This window comes from Nanorana parkeri, unplaced genomic scaffold, assembly GCF_000935625.1.
Source record: "Nanorana parkeri isolate BGI_ZX_2015 unplaced genomic scaffold, ASM93562v1 scaffold8, whole genome shotgun sequence".
Taxonomy (NCBI): domain Eukaryota; kingdom Metazoa; phylum Chordata; class Amphibia; order Anura; family Dicroglossidae; genus Nanorana; species Nanorana parkeri.
Window position 1 is genome coordinate 2440306 of NW_017306276.1, and position 23979 is coordinate 2464284.

The 23979-nt window shown below is 39.1% G+C and overlaps 1 protein-coding gene across 2 annotated transcripts in view; it reads left to right on the forward strand.

Moving 5' to 3' along the window:
• STARD13 (StAR related lipid transfer domain containing 13) overlaps positions 1 to 23381 on the forward strand; it is a 164031-nt gene extending 140650 nt beyond the window's left edge. For both annotated transcript variants that reach the window (XM_018554336.1, XM_018554330.1), the window contains exons 4-14: positions 3545 to 3608; positions 8524 to 9869; positions 10380 to 10553; positions 10652 to 10811; positions 14011 to 14209; positions 17747 to 17954; positions 18503 to 18617; positions 19260 to 19481; positions 19629 to 19846; positions 21190 to 21366; positions 22802 to 23381. In XM_018554336.1, the coding sequence (XP_018409838.1) occupies positions 3545 to 3608; positions 8524 to 9869; positions 10380 to 10553; positions 10652 to 10811; positions 14011 to 14209; positions 17747 to 17954; positions 18503 to 18617; positions 19260 to 19481; positions 19629 to 19846; positions 21190 to 21366; positions 22802 to 22919 (3001 nt within the window). In that variant the 3' untranslated portion in view covers positions 22920 to 23381. The remainder of the gene's footprint in view (positions 1 to 3544; positions 3609 to 8523; positions 9870 to 10379; positions 10554 to 10651; positions 10812 to 14010; positions 14210 to 17746; positions 17955 to 18502; positions 18618 to 19259; positions 19482 to 19628; positions 19847 to 21189; positions 21367 to 22801) is intronic.
• The last annotated feature ends 598 nt before the right edge of the window (positions 23382 to 23979 follow it).

Genomic DNA, 23979 nt, shown 5'->3' on the forward strand with positions numbered 1-23979 from the left:
GTCTACACATCAGTCTAAAAAGAGGGACAATTGAGGAGGAAAGTGGGGCAGAGGGATTTGGTTCCAAAAGAGTGACTGTCCTTCCCAATGAGGGTAATTTGGGAGTTATACTGTAACAGGGTGACACACATGAGCACAGTTGGAAGACTGTTGTCACCACATAAAAGGATGGGTCTGGATCTTCATGGAAGGCTCATTAGGTATTATTTTAATGAAAGCTGCATATTTAAATAGATTGAAAATAAACATTTTAACATTTACATGAATGAACAACAACTTTAATATGTAAAGCTTATATAAACGTTTAGTTAACCTGAGGAAATTAGCTGTGTCCATACTTAACAATAAAACCCGGCACATTTATTAAAGCAGAATGTGTTTTATGTTATTAATGCTGTAAAATGAATGAGAATAAAAGGGAAAAAAAACTGTCACATGACCTATTAAAGACATGTGCCCATCTCTGTCTATGCTGCGTTTAGCAGAGTGAATTCTGCAGGACACCAGAGGCGCCACATCACAGCCTACATTTTTATAAATGGCCTGCTGTCATTGAAAGCAGATTGCAATATCCAAACTAATTATAAATGGGCCCTATTGACTGCCTGTGTCACCCATTACAAACTCATTTTTATGTTCTATCTATTTTCCTGCACAGGTCTGACAAAATGGAAGGAAGATTCTGATTGGTTGTCATAAACAACTCAGACTGTCTAAATGAATTCTGCCCCCAGACACATTGACAAATGTTTTGGTTTTCTAGCTTCCATTCCCTTTTTATTCTCTTTTACCTTCAGTCTGTCTAATAAAGACCTCTAGTTAGTAACATTTCTGTATTATTGATATACATCTGCCTGTACTATGGATACAGTTCCTGATTGAGCACAGCTAGATTTATATATTTCTTGTCCAGAAGAGTAGAACATCAGCTTGGGACTATGTGTTGTATGTAGTTCAGTTTGCAGCTCAACTGGATGAGATCCCATCACAACAAATTATGTTTTTGGATGATTCTCCATTGTTCTTCATTGTCAGTGCAGAGATTAACCAGGTGCTGCTGTACACATTCTGTTATGACTGTACAGATTGGAGTGTGCGTGTGGATTGAAATGTATCCAAGATCCTTTTACCAAGAATAAAAGAACGCGATCTAGGCCTGCACATTAGCATGCAGGGGAATAAAATCCCTGCCATTAGATTCCCCCCATCCCCATACAAACTTGGCAAAGGGATGTCTACTGTGGTTGGGTACGGCCTAGAGATATATAAATGTTCCCTAATGTGGCCACTAAATGGCCATATGTGGTGAGCATAATATTATAAAATGGTGTATTGCAAGATGAGAATTTATGTACCGTAATTAAACTGAAGATTAGCTGTGTCACTGAAACTGCCATATTGCCTACTATTATAGGAACATAAGCTTACCAAGAATACTAACAGTACACTAGTACTCTATAAACACCACCAGTGCTTCAAGAACATGCCTTACAAAGCTCGTTTTAGGTACTCATAGGTAGCATTATCACCTTATCTGGAGGACTTCAAGGTGGATGGGGTGACAATCATTACATTACATTAGTGGGTACCTAAAACAGTCTAGACACCCCTCGATTTTTTTTGAACAGCTTATTGGTGGGTTGTGTTTTTTTTTATGGATTCTGGATTCTGTTATTGTTCCCCTGTAGCCAGGGGTTGTGCATGGGGTGTGAAATAGGCACATTTGTCTGAACTGAACATGCATGCCCAGACCAGTGCCCCTGTGCATGAACAATCCATCTACCATCATAGGTCTGACTACTGTATAATCATATTGTTTTGTATTAGATTGTAAGCCTTCAGGGGCAGGGCCCTCCTTACCATCTTGTCTTGAACTGTATTGTGATTGTAATGTCTTTCTTATATTGTAAAGAGCTGCGCAAACTGTTGGTGCTATATAAATCCTGTATAATTATAATAACACCACATACAGCTTTAAGACATGCCACAAGCATGTTATTCAAAGGTTTTGTATAATTTATTTGTTCCCAAAGCTGCATGAAAAGACCAGCTTCCCATGCCTATTAGCCCTGAAAATGACCAGAACTTACTAACAAGATTCACCTGCCATAGACTTGAATAGGGTTAGGTGCTGAGTTCAGGTTTTGCGCATTTCAAGCAGGACACTTTGAACCCCTCGCAAATCGAACCAGGGCAGATTCACCGATCCCTGGTTTCCAGGTCGTTACCATAGATCACACTGCAAACATGTGTAAGACGTAACAGAAATCTGTTGTTTTAATTACAATTCTATAATTGTAGATTATACAATGTAGATTAATGTAAATTAAAAGCAAACTTTCACTGTGCATGTATTTCACTTTAAGACATTGATCCATAAGGAAGAAACTATGCTTTAGATGTTCAGCGATCATTTGGAGAATCAATGTTGCTACTAGATTTGTCTGTTGGGGTTTATAAAAGTTGATGCTTTTAAATGCATTCATGGGGTCATATTGTCACATAGAATGAATGATTCTGGCTTAGTAGTAGGACATTGGAGTGAAAACAATCACAACAGATCACAACTAAGTTCTGAAACACTAATCTAATGAGCTAGAAGAGTTTATACATTTTATTGCACTAAGGGAAGGCTCATCTACCATGGCCATTGTTCGTTGTCATGTCTCCTTGAAGGATAGAATCATTCCTTCCAAAATGATAAGACCTCCTTGAGGGTTCCTTCACTCATTATACGATTCCATGTGTAGATTAATTTACTCTTTAAAATGAGGATAATGTGGTCAACTTTTATACATTACCTGTTATAGTTTATCTGGGTATCTTAAATTTAATTATATAGCAAATGTAAATCTCCATGAAGTAAAAGATAAACAAGATCTGATATAAAAGACATTTTTCAACTTAATCCACAATCATTCCAAGTAAATGAAATCTTAATCTGCTGCAATGATTTGCATGCACGTGCAATCTGGTATGAACTTGCCAATGAATAGGCTCAGTAGCTGCAGATAACTACTATAGATATGCTAAGAAGACACAAAAAAAGACTGACAGGCTTAGCTGAACACAAATGATTTTCCCCCCAAAAAATTGTGATCTAATTAAGGGGCTACTTAGAGGATAGTTAGAGTTAGTATTTTGACTTGTAAATGCATTACCTTCCAGGGCCATATGTGTCTGGCTGGAGGGAGTAGCCTTTGGACAGATGATAAGTGGCCCCTATTGGATCCTCTTCAGATAAAGCTCCTCCCACTGGCTCCATTAATACAAGGCTAGCTCAGAATACACAAGACAATTCTCAGAAAGGTTGGAGAAGTGCCAAGTGATTATAAAGTTACTAGGTAAACATTTGCAAAGGATTCTAGGCTAAATGGCAGCAGCCTTTTCCGCCAAGTTACTCTAAAGAAACGTGGATATATCCCTTTAAGGCCAAAGAAAATATGGGAGGCCAGCCTTGGAAGGACTGGAAGGTTGGCAAACGCAAGAGATCCTTGTCGTCCATCAGTCAGGTAGTAATTCAAGGCTATGTCTTTGCTTACAGACGACTGAACACGTTGAACAAGTGTGCATCCATGAAACTCGATGTCAGCCTCCAACGGAAGAAGGTAATAAAATACTTATTTCATTTTCATTTTGCTATCTGTACAACAAAATTGTAACTGCCTCTAATTTCTGCAGTTATACTAAACTTAACTTGGATGTCAGTATTGCTAAAGCCATTTTTTTATATTGTGGATACAGTAGGGAATTGTTAAAGTCCCTAACAATCATTTTTTTTTGTCTCTGCCAAATTGAGATTTTCCTTCACTTCCTAGTTTGAGACACAACAAGATGTGAATGGAAATCTATCCAAAGTAAGGGAAATCCTCTCCTAGACAGATGTCACCTGAAAGTGTTCCCTTTCAAAGATTTTGCCTCTATTCCTGGTGATTACTCAAAATGTTAGTTATTCCCTTACTTTCAGTTTAGTAACAATGGTCACTGAACAAACCGAGTGGGTGAATCTTTCCAGCAGAGACAAAGACAGCAATACAAACCTCACATAACTTCCTACTCAAATCTAAAAAAAAAAAATGGTTTTAGATTTACTTTAGCAAGGAATTACATAAGATTAATTACTGTCTGTTGAAACATATAGCAATATATTTCCTGTCATGTTGCTTTTGTGTAAAACATTACTGAGGGTTCCAAATATATATATACATATATAAAGGCACTCATGGGTCTTGCTGCGGAGATAAGTCAAAGCATCAGCGTTTTATTGTTTGTCGTTTTGATGGAGCTCAGTCCATCTCAAGTGTTTTGAGAAAGATGGACTGAGCTCCATTGAAACGTCGACAATAAAACGCTGATGCTTTCATTTACCTCCGCTGCAAAGCCCTTGAGTGGCTCTATTTCTGCTTTGGATTTGTATGGATATTTTTGTAGATGTGCACCTGGACATTTACCTTTCAAATAGAGTGCAGTGGCTACCTCTGGGACTATATAGGACTAATATAGTAACATTTAGGATTTACCTGTGAGATAAAAAAAATATATATATCTTTTTTTTTGCAGAAATATTCAGATGCTAGTAAGGAACTAGACATTTGTTAACTAGAGAGCATTTCATCCAAAATCTATTTTGCAGTTTTCTTAATATGCTCCTGGGAAGGCATTGACATGCAAAGATGGAGGGAGCTGTGGTAGAATACGGACTAGTCAGATTTGCCTGCAAGTTCAAAGGCAAAGATGCCTATTGATATTAGATGTCAGTATCCTAAATCAGCCTGTTGGACAATTGGGGGGACAATCGAATATTTATATGTTACCCACAGACAGAATCAGCTGAGGCTTGTTGTGTGTAGGTGGTTGGAGGGGAGGGAGTAACTAGCAATTATACAAGTTAGAAAACATTGTCTCATTGCTATTGTTTTCCAACTGATAAGCCACTACCAGAGACGGCTACAGCATATGCCCCCCTTCCCTGCTTCATAGGCTTAATGAATGGCATCAGTTGACCATTTGTGTTTAGTTTGAGAATGTGTAATTTGTCATCAGTACACCAAGCGGCTTGTCCAAAGTAAGTTTAAGGAACGCTTATAAGCGACATTTAGGAGTCACTAAGGGACTCTTTTCTCAGGCAACAAGTCACAAGTTCCCTATACAGTATGGGCTCATTAAATTTGCTTTGCATAAACCACTTGATGTTCTAATAACAAACTATGCATTCCTAGATTGATCCTGATGGCGTCATCCATCAAAATCAGTGCAGCACTGATTATTGCTTTAAGTTGTGCGCCTGAAAACGTTCAGTTGACAATTTGTGTTTAGTGACCCAGGCATAGTAGAGAAGATAGAATGACAGCCCTGTTGTCTGCACCTTAAAAACCACAGTCATCAGTGGCAACTCAACATTAACATTGGAGCAATAAAGCTAGTATACATTCCTTGCTTATAGGAAACATTGTAACATGGAATTTTTTTCTTGGGCCATTTTGTTTGATAACACTGGCCTGATGCTGACAGCTATACAGATTAGTATTAATATATAGAAAGAGGCTGTACACTTGCCAGACTTATGCTATAGGGGTAATATATGCTGATTTTTAATTTATATTTAATTGTACAACTCATGAAAATGTTTTTAACTTTAGACTAGGAAATCACTAGAGCCTCCATCAGGTTTGTATTGCTGTGTGTGCCCCAGCTGGAGAGATTTTGCTTCACTTCCTGTCTCCTTGCCTTTAGAACAGTGGTTCTCAACCTTTCTAGGGCCGAGACCCCTTGGTAACATTTGCCAAGTTGTGGTGACCCCCAACGGTAAAATTTCGGGATGACGCGGCTGCTGCAGCGGCATCTGGATGTGTGGCAGGAGAACTGGCACTGCTGCGCTAGGAGAGGGCTGAGGAGGACTCTCACCTAGTACAGCAGAAATCCCACAGCGACCCACAGGTTGAGAACCACTGCTATAGGCAAAGACAGGACCGGCTCTGCACCTGGAACTAGAATAATTGGAGTTAAAGTGTGTGGCTATGAGGTACATACTCCGCAGTACTGTCACTGACAGAGCAGCCCATAGAGTTCAGTGTAAACCGTGAGAGTTACCCCTGATAAGATATACTTACTTCCCCTTCTCCAGTCTGTACTCCTCCCTCCACACTCTACTATGCTGGAGGACCTTGCGGTGTGTCACAGTCATGTGACCAGCTCCTGGGGTGGGCGGGGCCAGCTGTGCTATGTGTGCGCTGTCAGAATAAAATAAAAAAACACCATAGGAATGCATAGCTAGATTCCTATTGGCTATTTCACTATTATATGACCCCTAGCTATTGCACCCGCCCTCCGCTGCTGTCAATCACTAGAAGGGTACCTGATGGAGAACTTCAGGTCCCCCTCTGCTGATTGGCAGCAGCAGAGGGCGGGTGCAATAGCTAGTTTGCTATTGGCTATTGCAAAGTGAAATAGCCAATAGGAATCTAGCTATGCATTCCTATGGTGGTTTTTTGTTTTTTTTTCTGACTGACGGCGGCCCCGATGTCAGAAAAAAAACAGAGCAGAGAAAGGTTTACTCTGCTCGAGCAAAGTAAACCTTTCCGGGAGAAAGTGTTTCTCTCCCGGGCGGCCGGGAGCCGCTAGGCATCCCCTGGCAAATCGTCATTCAACCCCCGACGGGGTCGCGACCCACAGGTTGAGAACCACTGCTTTAGAAGAAGTAAGAGAAAGTCTTCTCTGCAGGAACACAGACAGCAATAAAAGTGACATAAGCACTAACTCTTCCACTTTGTCGAACACTAACAAAAAAAGTTAGGACTGGAGTTTCACCTCCAAAAATAAGGAATAAACAGCAGATTGCTTTCTTTGCATTGATCTATAATTGCCGACTATATTTATAGTCACCTGGTCTAGGTCAGATCTGAACCTTTGCTGTTGGTTTAGCCATTTTTGACAGTAACTAATGGCAGCCAATCCTCTTTCAGGTTACTGTGATCAAAAGAAGAAAAAGGAAAAATAATTTGACATATGTTAATTGGTAAAATGTATATAATTACATTTAAAAAAACAAGTTGTTCTATGAATATTGCTATTTACCATCAATCAGTAAGATTTAGGCTGTCAGACTGTGAAAATGTTATATTTTTAAACATGTAAATATTTTTCTACTTCTAAAAATTATCCATAAATACACTATATTGCCAAAAGTATTGGGACTCCTGCTTTTACACTCATATGAACTTTAATGGCATCCCAGTCTTAGTCCGTAGGGTTCAATATTGGGAAAATATTCTATTTGTACAGTATATATTTGACATATATTTTCAAGCTGTCCAATAAAAAAATATGAACAACATTGCCAGGAAAAATGCTGTAATAATATACTGAATATCAAAGTGACGAAATATTACTGGAAGTATTTTTGGAAGAGTGACAAGTATTAAACCTTGACATCTTTCTCTGAGGAATTGACTCTTTCAGTACTCTTTCAAGAAAAATCTTGGGAATCTAATTTGTTATGGGGACTGTAAACCACATCTTGTTAATTGATCAGATGTTGGCTAACATTGGTTTCCTGATAAACAACAGCCTTCACTTTCTGTAGAAAAGAGCACCATTCATTAGCATTACCAGAGCTGTACAGATCAGGTGTGAATTAGATTTTGTATGCGTCCTTCCCTGTCTGTCAGTCAGAGCTGTGAAATGACAGATGAAGTAGACAGTGAATTAGAATGTTACAATGACCATTGAAATACACTAGTTTAACCAAATTTGAGTATATTTATGAAAATGATTAACTTCTGTTTATGAAAAGCCTGATTTGTACAAAGGCTTGGGGTAAAGGTGGCTGGTAATGGTGGTCAAGAGAGTAGAGGTGTCATGTACTTTCTAGAATCAGAATTTTAGGATATGGTGGTAATGTTATATTACTTGGTAAGACAATAGGAAGTTATAAGGCAGTACTAAAAATATAAAGATCCCTATACACCGACATTTGCAGATAATTAGCACTTATATGTGATAGAATTAAATGGCATGCCCTACGGAAATAGGCTCTGTTCTCAAGCAACCAGGATAAACAATGCAGTCATGCAATTATGATGTTGAGAGCTTTAATTACCTACACAGTGTGCTAAACTGAAGGGTTGTAGTTTATGATAAAACTGAGGTTATTAATTATAGCTGGATTCTCCCACTTAGCACTCATTACAGAAAACAAGTAGTAAAACATATTTGGGGGGGGGGGGGGTTTGCAAAACGTAAGTACGTGTCTTCTCTAAGCCAGGCCCAAAACCTGGGAGCCCTAGTGTTAACATGTGTAGTTAGTCTGAAATTTTACCCATCATAATTTCTAACATTGATTCCATATTTCGTACTAAATTGTAATGCCTTGTATACCTCTTTGTATACCAAGTATGTGTCTTTAAATTGCTAACTATATTGGTTCAGTAAAAACCAATGTTGCATCATAGACTAAAGCCCTGAATTTAATTTTATGTGGATAAAACAAATCAGAATTTAACAAATTCTGTTAATATATTTTAGAGTGAAGATTCAGATGAAGAAGATCTTTGCGCCATCAGTGACAAATGGACGTTTCAAAGACTCAGTCGCCAATGGTCTCGGGTGGATGACATTGATACACTGTTCAGGCGATCAGAAACTCTTGGGTCATCCGGGGACATGAAAAACACGACCAGTAGTGAAAGTGTTTTGACCGATCTCAGCGAGCCCGAGATATGTTCCATTCACAGCGGAAGTAGCAGTGGAAGTGACTGCAGATGTTCATATGTTGGAAACAGTGCTTCTAGAGAGACTTTTGAATGCAGTGACACCATGTGCGTACCTGACTCCAACTCAGTTAACTTTTTACCTCCATACTGGCCAAAGGAATACCTAGACAGTAAGCTGAATGCAAAGACTGAGAGATATACTCACACAAAAGCAAAGAATCTTCTGAAATGCATGGGGACCCTCAGAGGCAAAGGCTCACAAGGAAAATTAAAAGGAACACCAAAAACTGGAGGCCTAATAATAAGCGAGCCTATTCTGCGAATGGAGCAAGCGGCTGTCAAATCAATGAACTGTATTCAGATAGGTAATGGATTGGACTCTTCTACAGACATTAAGGTACCTGGAAATGTGGATTTGAAATCAGAAATGAGAACTGTCAATGATAGCACTTCACATTTAAAAGAAGTTTTTGAATCAAACAAGCGATCAGGTATGTACCTAGAGGATATTGATCTTTTCTCAGTGGCTGGGATCCGAGCTAAACCTAGGCAGAATCATAAGTGTGAATTTCATTCACAAGAGGATCTGGTGGTTCATATTCCAAAAGACCATAAACCTGGGACATTTCCAAAAGCTCTGTCAATTGAAAGCCTCTCTCCTTCTGATAATCACTGTGGGTTGAACTGGCGAGGGGAAAGCATATCTCTGAGCAGGCAAAAGGGACTCGGTTTAAAAGAGCCAAAAGTTCCATCCTCACGGTGTCCAAGAGGTAGCAGGCTTAGTGTGTATGACAATGTTCCAGGCTCCCACTTGTATGCCAGTACTGGTGACCTCATGGACTTGGAAAAAGATGATCTTTTTCCACATTTAGATGATGTATTGCAACATATCAATGGACTCCAGCAATCTGTGGATCACTGGTCAAAGGATGTTATGCCAGAACTGCAAGATGATGACTCATTGGTTGTGGAATCTGGAACATCAACTTACCATTTGCCAAATCCAACGGCTCTAGATTTCGAAGGGAATTCTATTTCTGATGGAAGAACAACTCCAAGTGATCTGGATCGGGATGCTGCATCCCTCAATGAATCTGATACAGTGGGAACAAGGGAAAGAAGAGATTCTGGAGTGGGGGCATCCCTTACAAGGACAAGGTAAATTCTTTAAGATATACATAGGTCGTTCATTGATATATGGAACATCATGAGATATAGCTACAACATCCTGTACTTTCTATCTTAGCCATATCATGTAATTTGAAAGATAGTAAGCTGGTAAATACTCAAAGCCAATCAGGAATCAAAAACTGATGGTGTGCTAGAAAGGTTTTTGAACTCATTACATGTAGCTGTTGTAGTAAGCAGAATCAATTGTTTGAGGGTATTTCCAATTAACTTTGTGTGATAGCTGATGATTGCATGACTGCATGTGGATAAACTTGACTCTCAGATAGTAAGTGGTTTGCCTGTAACTTTTAATTGTTTTAATCACAGTAGTGGATGTCAGGAAATTCTGTGTCTGGGTGGTTAGCTCTCATGGTCACAAATAGTCATATGCTGTATTTTTTGACAGTGATACTCTACTTTACATATGAGTAGCTGGATATGTTTGTTGACAACTTACTATATCAACTTAATTTAATCTGCAATATTTGTGTGTTTAAGGCGCCTAAGATGGCACAGTTTCCAGATCTCTCACCAGTTGAGCCATTCTCTGGCATCACTTCAAATCGGTAACCAGTCTGCAGGGCAGCTCAATCTACTACAGAAGTTCTCACTGCTTCGCCTGACAGCTATTATGGAGAAATACTCCATGTCAAACAAACATGGCTGGACATGGTATGTATGATAATTATCTATTATAAACACAAGATGTTTTATTATGTTATGTTAACAATGGATTGCCTACATGACTCTATTGATGATTTAATTTTTAGGTCTGTACCAAAGTTTATGAAGAGGATGAAGGGTCCAGACTACAAGGATAAGAATGTTTTTGGAGTACCACTGATGGTCCATGTGCAGAGAAGCGGCCAACCCTTACCGCAGAGTATTCAGCAAGCGATGCGCTACCTTCGCAGCAACTGCCTTGATCAGGTATAAAGATTTAAATTGTGAATGCCAGTTTGCACTTTTAGGGGTCTATTCACAAAAGGGTGAAGAGTTTGGAGAATGCAGGAGAAGTGAACAATCTAGGCCAAAGTAGCTGATTTGGAAAAATTCTCCAATTCAGCTCACTTTCCAGTTCAGCTATGTTGTCCGAGATTGTTCACTTCTACTGCATTCTCCAAACGCTTTACCCTTTAGTGAATAGTCCCCTTAATGTTTGGTCAAATTGGTGGAAAAATCCACCAATATTTATTTAATATTAAAGGTTCTAGAGAAAGTCCTGAGACAATGCCATGAATGCTTGCCTGACAGATGTTACTGAATGCTCTGAGGAGGATACTGCTAGAACAGAGAAAACTGTGTTACTACACATGCACAGTGCATAGATGAAGCCCATACGGGTTTATTAAAAGTCATCCAGTACTGAAAGAAATATGGGGACTGACATTGTTCACCTCTAAAAAAATTTGCCTGGCTGTCATACTGAGCCAATAGCTTCTGGATCCAGGTTTAGTCTGCAGATAATAAGAATATGAAAGCATTGTTACAAATCTAGCCTTACTATGGTGCTCCAGTGTACTGTTTTCACCGGGCCATAGCAAAACAGTGAAGAAGAATTCACAGCACGTCTTTGCCAAAACAAACTATGAAATATCATAGCTTGAAAGTCTGTTTATTCATACTGCACGAAGAAGTCAAGAGTTCACACCATTTAGCATGGCTGTAAAAGATAAACTAGTTATATCCACTGTTCACTCTTTCAGATCTTACAATAGCTTTTTATATACTATACATATATATATTTTAGTGTTAGTGCTAAGTTAGCAGTAAATGTTTGTGCTTCTGTTTCCAAAAGAGCTGAAATAAATAAAATATAACACTTGTTGGTTAATCTTTAGCATATCGTATTATTACTAATTATATTTGTGCAAAAATGGACAATACCCTCACTGTAGTGAGTATCATTTTGTTATTTCAGCTGGCTATTAAAAGTTACATTTTAGGTTGGCAAATGTAGTCTTTATCAGAGCAGCAGGTGGAACGTTAGGCTTTTTTTTCACATTTTACAGTTTCTTGTAACCAAGGTTCTGTAAAAAGCTTGTTGTTAACAGTGATTAGTTTCTGAAGCTGAAAAAATAAGCTCAGTGCACAAGGTTTTACTCAGATGGACCAATCTGAAATGAGACTACTACCACTCTCTTTATAAAACCCTTTGTGCTCTAGGAATTCTTTATCATGTATTAAATGTTTGTTTGTAAAACAAATAATGACTATATAGGGTAAAAAAGATAAATAGTAAACTTTACAAAAATTAAAATAATAATGATGCAAACCATTCTAGTTTCTCTTTAATGCCAACTCACAATACGTCTGAAGTACTATGCTTGCCTCAGCCTCCTTAGCGTATGGTGACAATGCTTTAAGCATTTTGTAAGGCTCTAATCATACATACATTTTCAAAGAGACATTTCACTTGGATCAGTTTCCAGCGGAATCATATTGTACAATAAATATCATTTTTTCCTATTAGATTGAAAAAGATGTGTTCTTTTGCTTCCTAACAAGAACTGTTATAGAGACTGCTAGCTTTGATGTTGTCAAAACATAATGCAGTTTGTGGCGATCTCAGGACAGTTAGAACAAGGATTGCTTGGTTCACTGTCCTCCCACACAATGTAATTTTAGATCTGAGGTCTTGGGAGAGAGCATGTAATTCCTTAGAGGCCACTGATTGTGAGCAGCTAGAGCTGTATGCTCAACTTTTGCCTTGCAGGCACTGACGTATTCATATACATATGGAACGGGCAGTTCTTTTATCTGTGAAAAAATCTCGCTAATAGCTGCTCGGACATAAAATGTCACAGTGTCATAGCAATTGAATAGTCCTATTATTTCACATAAAATATCATTCTTGTGGATATGGAGGTAACTATAAAACAGCTTGTCATTGTGTTTTAGCCTATACATAGTGAGTTATTATACTTTATATGTATAATTAAACATTACCATTTATGCACCTCATTGCAAAGTAAAGTATAGCTTTAGGCAGAGTAGGACTGAAGTGCCTTGGGCTCCCCAAAGGAAGTGGTTTAATATTGCAAAGGCTGGCTGTCAGGTGGTCATAAAGCAATGTTCTACATCCTACTAACACTGTGTTCAGATTACAGTGATGGGAAAGGGATCATGTGGCCCTTCTGTGGGCTAGTCTGAGCCTGACTGTATGGACACTTGGGGCTGATTCATAAAAAAACAAGGAGAACTAGGCCATAGCAACCAGTCAGGTTTAGTTATTCCAATAAAACATGGATGCTAATTGTTTGCTATGGGCAGCATTTTTCTTTTTGCTTCGGGTGTCATAAGTCAACCCTGAAGTGGGGTGCATGCAGCTTCTAGGATCTTATGAGCTCTATCTGCAATTAGAGAGAGCTTTAGAAAGTTGTAGCTAATGACAATGTAGCAGTGTGACAATGTAGCATTAATAGTTGTAATAAGATAATGATGCAGCTTTTCTAGAAAATATTACTTGTCTCAGTTGAAGTTGAATACTTCTAAAATTGTGACACTCCTGGCTGTCAGTAGTTTGAGTCAGTGACCTGGAAACACATCAGTAGCAAGTCAAAATGCCTAAGTCAGAAGCTCAGTAATGAAGCTTGAATTAGCATGATAGCCAAGCAACCTTCATTTTCAGTTGGAGAAGTCAGAAATAGCATCCTTAATATTGCTCTCAGCACAGCTTTATTTTCATGGAAAGGTACAGTTACAAAATGTCTTAATATAATTAATAAATTAATAATCCAGAAAACAATAGATTTGGATTATTGTACTAATTGTAAAAACATACAGCTATGTTCCTAGAATTCACTCATGAAAACTGTTCGGTGCAATTTAGGAATATCAGTAAAATTATGGGCAACTTAATTCTGTCCACCTTCCTTTTCCTTTCTGATCATGAAGTTTCTTTGCTACCTGAAACCTTTACATTGAAATACATAGGCTTGGAAATGAAAATTCTAACAATGATCTTACAAACGCTTGTAAATTGCTGTATGAGCGCACTCTGTCCGACCCTCATCAGCATATTTACTTATAGTATTGTTTTTTTTCTTTACTGCTGAAGATAAATGCTGCCAACTAGTATATTGTGCTTGGATGACATGGTAATGGATAAGGTTTACTTTTTCCACAGGTTGGCTTGTTTAGAAAATCTGGTGTTAAGTCTCGAATCCAGGCCCTACGCCAGATGAATGAGAACTGTCCAGAGAATGTAAACTATGAGGACCAGTGTGCGTACGATGTGGCGGACATGGTGAAACAGTTCTTCCGTGACCTTCCAGAGCCCCTTCTCACAAGCAAACTGGGAGAGACCTTCCTACACATCTACCAGTGTAAGTGATCAGTCTCTAGACTCAACTAATAGATTTGTGTACTGCCAAAACTATCAGGACAACAAGTGACTTGATGGAGGCAGTAGGAGTCTCATGGGGCTGTAAACTGAGGCATTCTAAAGGTCTAAGTCTTGTAAGTGGAAGAACTCTCCACTTCCCCATAATAAGCAAAATATTCAAAACTTCACAAGAGACATATCAGTCTGCAGCTGATAGTTTATTGTACACCATTATAAATATTCTTGTTACTTACATTTTTGTTTGCAAAAAGGTTTCTTTTGCACAGTACAAAGTATTATAAAACAATAGTTTAATTTCAATTACCCTATAGCAGATATCTATGATATAGCCAAGGTTCCCACTTGCCCTGGTATTTTGGAAGGGAGTCATGGATAAGATGTTGGACACACCCTATAAGCTCAACTCAAGCTTAGCATTGTTCAAAGGGGAGATTGGATGACTTCTAGTTATAACAGGGCTGGACAAATCCCAGGAGCCAGGTAGCCAATGCCACTTAAAAACATTACAGCTGGTGCCTACATTTTGAGGTTTACTGTAGTTGTAGTCAATGGAACTAGCACTTAAAAAATCTTGCTGGCTTCATGATTGGACAGACTGGCTTCTGAATTCTATGATATATTGTACACCCCCGAGTTATAAGCTATGGTCCATCAGGCAGCCCCCGAGATAGTATAAATTAGTTTACGGTGCTCCCTTACTACTTGGAAAACATGAGCAGCAGCAATTATCAATGTGAATGGCCTATTGTTTCGATCTTCTATTGTCCCAACATTCTAATAGATGTCTGATAAGCAGTGCAAGCAAATGCCAAGGCTTTGCAAGACTAAATAATAATATATTAATTCATTAGGAACAAATGACTAATGGGCAAGACCCATTCTCTTTTCCTGTTTAATGGTAGTGCTTGGCATTGTATGCAGATTTCCTTGAGGCTGAAGGACCATTCCATGCTTCAAATATAATTATTTATCACATTTATAATACACTTGTCTGTTTTTTGAAACAAAAGTTGTCTACAATGCTAACCATCATTCTTATCTTGTCTTACTCAGACATGAGACGTAAGTTTGTGTTGACTCAGGAGTATAAGAGCCATTGACAGTGAAAGTGACTCAGACTAGTGACTCATGATTCTTTTTTTTCATTGTTTTTGCTCTCAGTTATGATTTGTATAGTCTAGCATAGTCTATAGACTTTGATGATTATGAAGATAGAGGAAGCTTAATTGTACTGTAGATATCTAAATTGAAAGCATTCATGTGGTTCATTAGATCCATTTGCAAAGGACCTTCCATTCAATATGCAGTCATCTAAAATTCAGGACTCATATATTCAGTACAGTCTTCTACCATCCCCATAGAATGTTGCCTTAGCAAGTGACACTTTATTAACTGAATAAAGCCACACTCCATGGTAAATGACCACCACCAAACATCAGCACACGGGGGTACTAACGTAGAGTGGTCTCATGTAAGACTCCTTAACAAACTTCTTAGCCTCACATACTCATGGCCTCATGACCTTTGTGCTGTCACTCTTCGTTGAGACACTGCCTTGCCATGCCTTCCAGGGGCATCAGCATCAGCCTCTTTTAACTACTGATAAGTCCTTTTTCTGGAGTCCCATCAACAAGTAAAAGAAAGGCTGATGTTGAAAGAGAACAATGTCCATATACCTTGCTGCACTCCTGACCGGATATCCAAAAAAAACAAACGGGTGATGACCGCAGAAGGTGCCGCTCAGAATACATATATAATCATAGATGTCATCAGTTCACCAGCATGAAAACTCTACGTCAGTGCAAATTCATTTTATTGATAGTTGACGTCACAACAAGCGCTTTCGGGGCCACGTAGGGTTCCCTTCATCATTTTTTATCCTTATGTGTCATTTTTCAGCCTGATGAAGGGGATCCTACGCGGCCCCAAAAGTGCTTATTGTTATGACAACTATAAATAAAATGAATTTGCACTGACGTGAAATGTGTGTGCTGGTTTGCTGATGACATCTATGTTTATATCTGATGTTGAAAGAGAGAGGCACACAACCTGTGTGTGTGTGTGTGGTCATAAGGAGTCTGTGAGTACCAGCAGCAGAAGGATAGTTACTGAGCTAAAACGAATGGCTAGGGTACCTAAAGGGGCACATGTGGTTCCAGAGCCACTAGCTGGGCACCCCTTCTTAGCACATTTCCATTAATTTAGTTGTTTGCTGTTTTGAAACCCTCATGTCTCCTTATAATGGAAGACTTTCCCAGCATATACAGGTGAAAATCGAATAATTAGAATATCGTGCAAAAATAATTGCAGTAAGTGCTGCAAAAGGGGCCCAAACCAAGTACTTGCTTGTACTTCTCAGAGGTCCGATATTGTTCTATGTACAATCCTTGTTTTATTGATTGCATGTAATAATCTACTTTTTTGAGGTTGTGGATTTGGGGTTCTTGGGGTTTTCATGAGCTGTAAGCCATAATCATCACAATTATGACAAATCACGGCTTGAATTATCTTGCTTTGCATGTAATGAGTCTATCTCATATATTAGTTTCACCTTTTAAGTTGCATTAGTGAAATAAATGAACTTTGCACGATATTCTAATTATTCGAGTTTCACCTGTACTGTATATTAATTATTACCGACCAGAGACTGTAAAAAGAAAGAAAAAAAGAATCACAGTCTATGACCCCATTCACCAGTTCCATACCACATGCCAAGCATTAAGTAAATATCTTAATTTGTGCTCACAGCTATACTATGTGAATTCTAGTTGTTGATATATTAAGGTTGATGTCTACACATCACAGCCTGTACAGATCACCATTAATTAACCTTTTGCATAACAAAAGAAGTGTCAAATGGCACAGCGTCTGGGTGTCATTCTTCTGGTACCTTTTTCATATGTAAACTACTGTTGGCTCCAGGTTGACTTCTAAATGCCAACAAGATACCAAGTCACATTTACAACAATTATGTGAATACAGTTTTTTCAGGCAGTGACGTCTGACCGCCTTTTTCATGTACATGCATAAAGGATAGCAGTAATTAAAGTGAATTACCTACAATAATGTCTGTAAATGTGACTGTTCACATCTGCAATGCCCCTCTGCTGGTTCTGTGGTGCACAGGGCCACAATACGTTTACACGGGTTTTGTGCAGAATTTTAGCACAACTCTTTTCCACCACCATGAGGATAAAATGTAAATGATGCACTTCCCATGTAATGGCTGCCAGTGGGGAATGAATGTGGAGAGCTACAGGTTTATTATAACAAGCGTTTATGTAATGAAAATGTTATTGTCTATGACATGAAGCTTGCCCTTAAAATCATTATATGTGTTTGTGGCTCTATTTTGTGCTCTGCAGTTTAAATTAAAAAGGAAGGTTTCCCGTCAGAAAGCTTCTGATGGTGTCACTTGGGGGCAGTGTGTTTCCTGTGTTGCGCTTACACTGTACTATTGTGCTGATTCTGAACACTATTATTTATGACTATAATAATGTCCTTTAAATCTCCACAGATGTCCCCAAGGACCAAAGGCTTCAGGCAGTGCAGTCGGCCATTATGCTGATGTCAGATGAGAATCGTGAAGTCCTTCAGACGCTACTGTGCTTCCTTAATGACGTTAGCTCAGTGGAAGAGAATCAGATGACCCCCATGAATCTCGCCGTCTGTTTGGCACCATCTCTGTTCCACCTCAATTTACTGAGGAAAGACAATTCGCCAAGGTTGTTACTTTTGTTGCCTTACTTACTTATTGACATATTTTTTATTTTAGATAATTGTATAATTATTATACTTGTGATAGACTTGTTTTTCTTGCAGAATTTATACAGTACATAAACCTAAGGAATTGCATTTAAATAATTTGCTTCTATGCAATCACCTCTCATTTATGTAATTGCAGTCATATATAATAATATATTTTTAAAGCAAACCTGAAAAGAAACTTCTAAATACATAATTGAAATGCATATAGGCACACTTCTTTACCTGCCAAAGGATTTGTTATTTTGTTCATCCAGTCTTGTTATCCTCATATTCCTGCCAGACATCACAGTTAGGTCCTTGCACACAACACTGTGGTTATACAAAGCAGGGTGGTCCAGGGCACAGCCCAGCCTGGCCAAATGAGTAGGTGCAGCACAATGATCAGCACAATGATCCTAGAGCCCTCACTGGATTAGTTGTCTGCAGTTGCAGCATTGACATGAGATATGGTTCTAATTTAGAACAGAAGCTTACTCTCTAACCTTAACCACTTTTCTGTTTTCAGGGCCATACAGAAAAAATATGCAACCGGAAAACCGGACCAGAAGGATCTGAATGAGAACTTGGCTGCTACACAGGGCCTGGCACACATGATCATGGAATGTAACAAATTGTTTGAGGTGAGTGTATGCTACCTGCATAGGGTGAAATACAGAAGAGAGAGAGTGCCAGGATTTACCTACCCCACTACTCAGAATAGATCCATGTGTGGATTTCAGATACATTTGGTGTCAGTGGATTGGTGGAATCTGGTGCTGAGCTCACGTCCTTGTAGTGTGACCCAATTATGGTCACGTGGGCAGCTCTGGCAACTGTTCCTCACTGAATACTACATGAATTATAGATAATCTGTTACATGTTGAGCATGGACACAGTGTTGTACTGAAGACTAAAACAGGGTTGACATTTTCACTTCCTTATTGTCAACCAACCAACCAACCAAATAACCAACTGTAGAAGACCAATTGCCTGGTGCCTTCTATTCATATATCGGACCTGCATAAAGTCTCATGCTCTTAGCTACTGTGTGTATAGGCATTTACTATTCAAAATGGCAACACCCAGTGTGAATTTACCATTACTGTGCAATTATATTTTTATATGTTAAGTATATTATTATACTATATGATGAGTATTATGTTATGATAATAACCTGGGCACTGAGAATGATAGCCTAACCGTGGCAGTTTATACAGTTACTGAACTGCTACTCATTCCATTCCTGTTCCATTAAAATGAAAGTCTTTTTTGTGATGTTGCAGGTTCCACATGAGATTATAGCACAGTCACGGAATTCCTATTTAGATGCTGATATGCATCTTTCCACTATGGAGGAACTGGGGAAGCAGCTGGAAGAGGAGTCAGGGAACATCTCTGTCTACTTTGATAATGTCATTCAGAGCCTTCAGAAAGAAGCCAGGGATAAGTTTAAAGGATGGGTCTCCCTTTCCAGCACAGAGAACACTGACGTGGCTTACAAAAAGGTACAGACTATATTAATACATTTTCTATATGTGCGACACACAGTAATTAAATGCAAAAATAAAAAATTGAAATTGCAGTCGCCAACATTTTTATTTATTTATCATTTTCCTTTTGCTTGTGTACTGATCACTTTTCTGATTCTTCAGGTTGGAGATGGAAATCCTCTGCGCCTCTGGAAGGTGTCAGTGGAGTTGGAAGCCCCTCCACCCGTTGTGCTAAACCGATTATTAAGAGAGCGCCACCTATGGGACGATGATTTTCTGCAGGGAAAGATCATCAAAACTGTTGATAACCAAACAGAAGTTTACCAGTATGTTGTTAATAGCATGGCTCCCCATCCTTCTAAGGACTTCGTGGTTTTAAGGTATGTTAAGCTAAACTGAGTTTATTGAGAGTAGATATAAAAAGCTAATTGTGACACTTAATGTCTTTATACATACACTGGTCTTAGATTAAACTTCCAGTAGCCCTTCAGGAAAGCCTGGGATAACAATGTGACCATTATACATCCTACTTATGTATTTATTTCACTCAGCTATACAGAGCTGACTAATTCTGTAGGGCTGAAGTATATACAATTATTCTTATATTTATATGGTTTCTATTATTATTACTATTAATATTTAGATATCATAAAAAGTTATCAACTCCGTCAGAAGAAATAGCACCCTCCAGTGCAAAAATGATTGGGTTTGCTGGAATCTTTTGCCACACTTGGTATTAAGACGCAAATGTGCATACCATAATGACCAATCGACCTGCACACTTATAAACATGCATTGCTATTTGTCCCTATGCTAATGACATAAGACAGGCCTTTACTTTATAGCATATGACAGGCTAAAGTGGCCCGAGCAGTGCAGTAAGGGGATGTTCAGTCCTAGGACAATGCTGTTAAGCAGATCAGTGTGTCTTTGCAGTACATCCTAAAAAATAATAACTGAACACCCTATTTAAAGGAGAACTATGGGGTTAGGGCTTTTCCCCATAGTTCTCCTTAGGGTAACGGGAGGACACAAACTAGCGTCCTCCCGTTACCCTAAGCTCAGTATACCGCGAGCTACAGCTTGCGGTATACTGAGATGCCGCAGCTGAAGCGGATCCTGACAATTATGTTTGGCTCCGCCCAGCTGCGTGAGTGACAGCTGGCTCTGCCTATCTAGAGGCAGAGCCAGCTGTACCTGCCCCCTCCCCCGTCCGTTCCGCCAGTCAGCGCTGGCAGATCGGAGAGGGGAATCCAGCCACTCCCCTGTCACGGCAGAGAGCCGTGACAGGATCGAGAGGTGAGCGAACGCCGGTATGTGTTCGCTCACTTCCCGATCTACTGAGCCGACCTGTGACAGTCTCATTGTCACAGGTCGGCTAGAACTATGAGGTGAGTGAAAAGCACTCACCTCATAGTTCTCCTTTAATAACCTAAGATCAAGTTGCTGACCTCAACAGAAAAGCTTGAGATCAAAGTCAGGAATATAAACCTGAACACGTTTTTCCATGTTGCCCTCTGTTGAATACAGTATACACACATACTTTATCTGACTGTAAATGAAACATTATTCACCTTCTGTTCTAATTATTTTAAAGGGAAACAGAGGTTCAGAATTCATTTTATGTGAAAGCACTAAACTGATGAAAGCTAAGATTGCGATTCTGCGAGTTATGGCACAGTTTCTTATGATATAGCCTGACATAATAAATCTTCCATCTTAGGACGTGGAGAACGGATTTGGCGAAGGGTATGTGCAGTTTGGTGGCTATGTCTGTAGAGCATGAGGACACCCCTCTCGTTGGTGGAGTTAGAGCAGCACTTCTGGACACGCGTTATCTGATTGAACCCTGTGGCTCTGGAAAGTCCAGACTCACCCATATTTGCAGAGTTGACCTGAAGTAAGTTTTTTTTGTTGCCTCTTTTTCTTTTTTTACAAGATTTAGTGGCCTCATGTGTAAATAATGCTTGCAGAAAAAGATGGATGTTTTGGCCATGATGACCAATCAGATTTCAGCTGCATTTTTTACTGGTTTTAAAGTTGTTGTGTACAACCGACATTTTCTGGGCTTTATTTTGTATGTTAAAGGCTGCATTTGAATTACCAGTTCCATTTTACACCCTGCCAATATGTTCTGAGTGCTTTGGCTGCTAGCAACCTTTTGAAAAAAAAAGCTGATTGCTGGATATCCAGTGTCTCTAGAGGGTACTACAATCCAATTACAAGGGGGTTAACATTAAAAAAAGTTCCTAAGGAAGTTCCTAAGGAAGTTCCTAAGGAAGAAAAGGTTAAGTAATAGCAACCATCGCAAACAATCCAAACTCTTTATGCTTTAGCTTGTACAGAATTTAGTACAACTGCAATATGCAGGACCCCAAAGTTCATAAAAAAATACATGTGTCACCATTACGTCCTGTACACACCTGGCACACAGCCCTAACAGGCTGCCAAACATTGTGCTGTAAATATGCTGTTAGGGATTAAAATGATAAATAGTCATTAACTGTTAAAGGTTCTGGTGTTTTTTAAAAGTAGATATTAAAGACAAACTCCAGGCAGGAGGACAGTTTGAAAATAAAACGATGAAAAACGAGTTTCATCACTCACCCGATTAGTACAGCTGTACTTTCAGGCTGATCGGGAGGCAAGCACGGTGGGTCTCATAGACCTCAGTGCTGTCGTCACATTCCCAACCCCCTCTCCTTCTAGCCAATCACAAAATGGAGCCCTTTGATTTTGGATTAACCAGAAGTAGGGATCGAGGATGTGACCGCAGCACTAAGGACTAGGAGACCCAGAGCATCTACCTCCCAAGCTGCCCAGAAATACAGCTGGAGCTGTACTAATCAATTGAGCAAAGAAACTCATTTTGCAGACCCTGGAGGCAGCCTAGATGATCAGACCTGTGAAGGTCTGTCTAATCCCCACTAATACTATCCTTCTGCCCGGAGTTTGGCTTTAAGGCCTGCCTTCTGCACCATATAAGCACAGTCTCCCAGGCATGATGGTTCATGGCATGGCAGCCTTAATGAAATCTGTCAGGACAGAAATGAAGCAGCTCCCATTCTGGTCCTTTGTTTATTAAAGTCAATGAACTGGAATAAGTATGTGAATATAGGGTAATGTGCTGCCTGCTTGTTTTGGGTCCATGTACAGGAAAATACCAAGATAAGAGTGACAGTCCTAAACTTGTACCATCAAAACCAAGTCAGCAATGGCAGCTTCTATACTGCACCCCTGACAACTTCCATTTACATTCTAAATCGGTTTGGTATTGAGTTATCTATCCTGGTGTATTTGCAGAGTCTGATGAAATGTTCTCCATTTTATTTCAGGGGCCATTGTCTGGATTGGTATAACAAATGCTTTGGACACATCTGTGCAGCAGAAGCATTGCGGATTCGCACCTCCTTCCAGCCCCTTACTACAGAAGGACCAGAGACAAAAATCTGAAGACTATCTCCCATTGACTTTATATATTATTGATGACTCTGCAGGAAGGCAGTGCTGTGCATGCGAAGACCTCCTGGGCATTCCTCAGAGATACTTTATTATCAATAGCATTTGTTTTATTAAATTAATTGTAAAAAGCCCATGTAAATATGTAATCTATATATAAGTATATATTATTTAATAGGATTATAGGTGTATACAAATATATGTTAATGAAGTATATGAGTTAATGCTTTCTGTGGAAGCTTTATTGTTTCATATTTCATAATATTTTATTTCACTTTGCCCACTTTATACATACTATGTATATATGCTTACGGCCACAAGTATTACATAAAGATAAGGAAAATTGTGGTTTCCTATATACAGCAATAATATGGACACAGTACTTAGGCTGTCCTAATCTGTGATGCACTGCACTGTCTGGACCTTGCTTAGGTACTTTGTATATAAGAGAATAAAGACTTGTCATTCGGTTTAAAAATGTGTCCTCACATGTATGACATGCATATGCCTGCTGGTGATTGTACAGAAAGATTACAGCCTACATTAAATTTCCATATTTGTGCACCTAATTGTAAATGTGGTTAATTTCCTATAATGTAGGACCGGTTTATGGTGCAGATAAAGAATAACTCCACTTAGCACCTTTTACATCCAGATTAACCATAGACAGCAATCCAAATGAAATCTCATACCATCCTTTCTGTAAAAATAAATGCTTTTTATGGGTTTACCATTAACTGTAAGACCGGCATGTAGTCACTGCTTACCTCATGTCTTAGCTGAGCAGATCTGAATAAGGAACAATAGTTTTGCTCCTGTGAACCAAAGGGAGTCTTCTTAGGTCTCGTGTACATGAGTGAATGACTCCGTCAATCATAAAATGCGGGTGTATTTGTGCTCCCGTCTTAACCAGCTGCAATGTACAGCTGCCCATAGTAGTGTATAAGTGTAAGCGATTGTATATGGGTTTATGATGCTACTTGCTTAAACCTGCGCGTTCATATGGGTGTACAACCCTGGATGCAGCCAGGGACAACTGAGCAACTAGCATTTT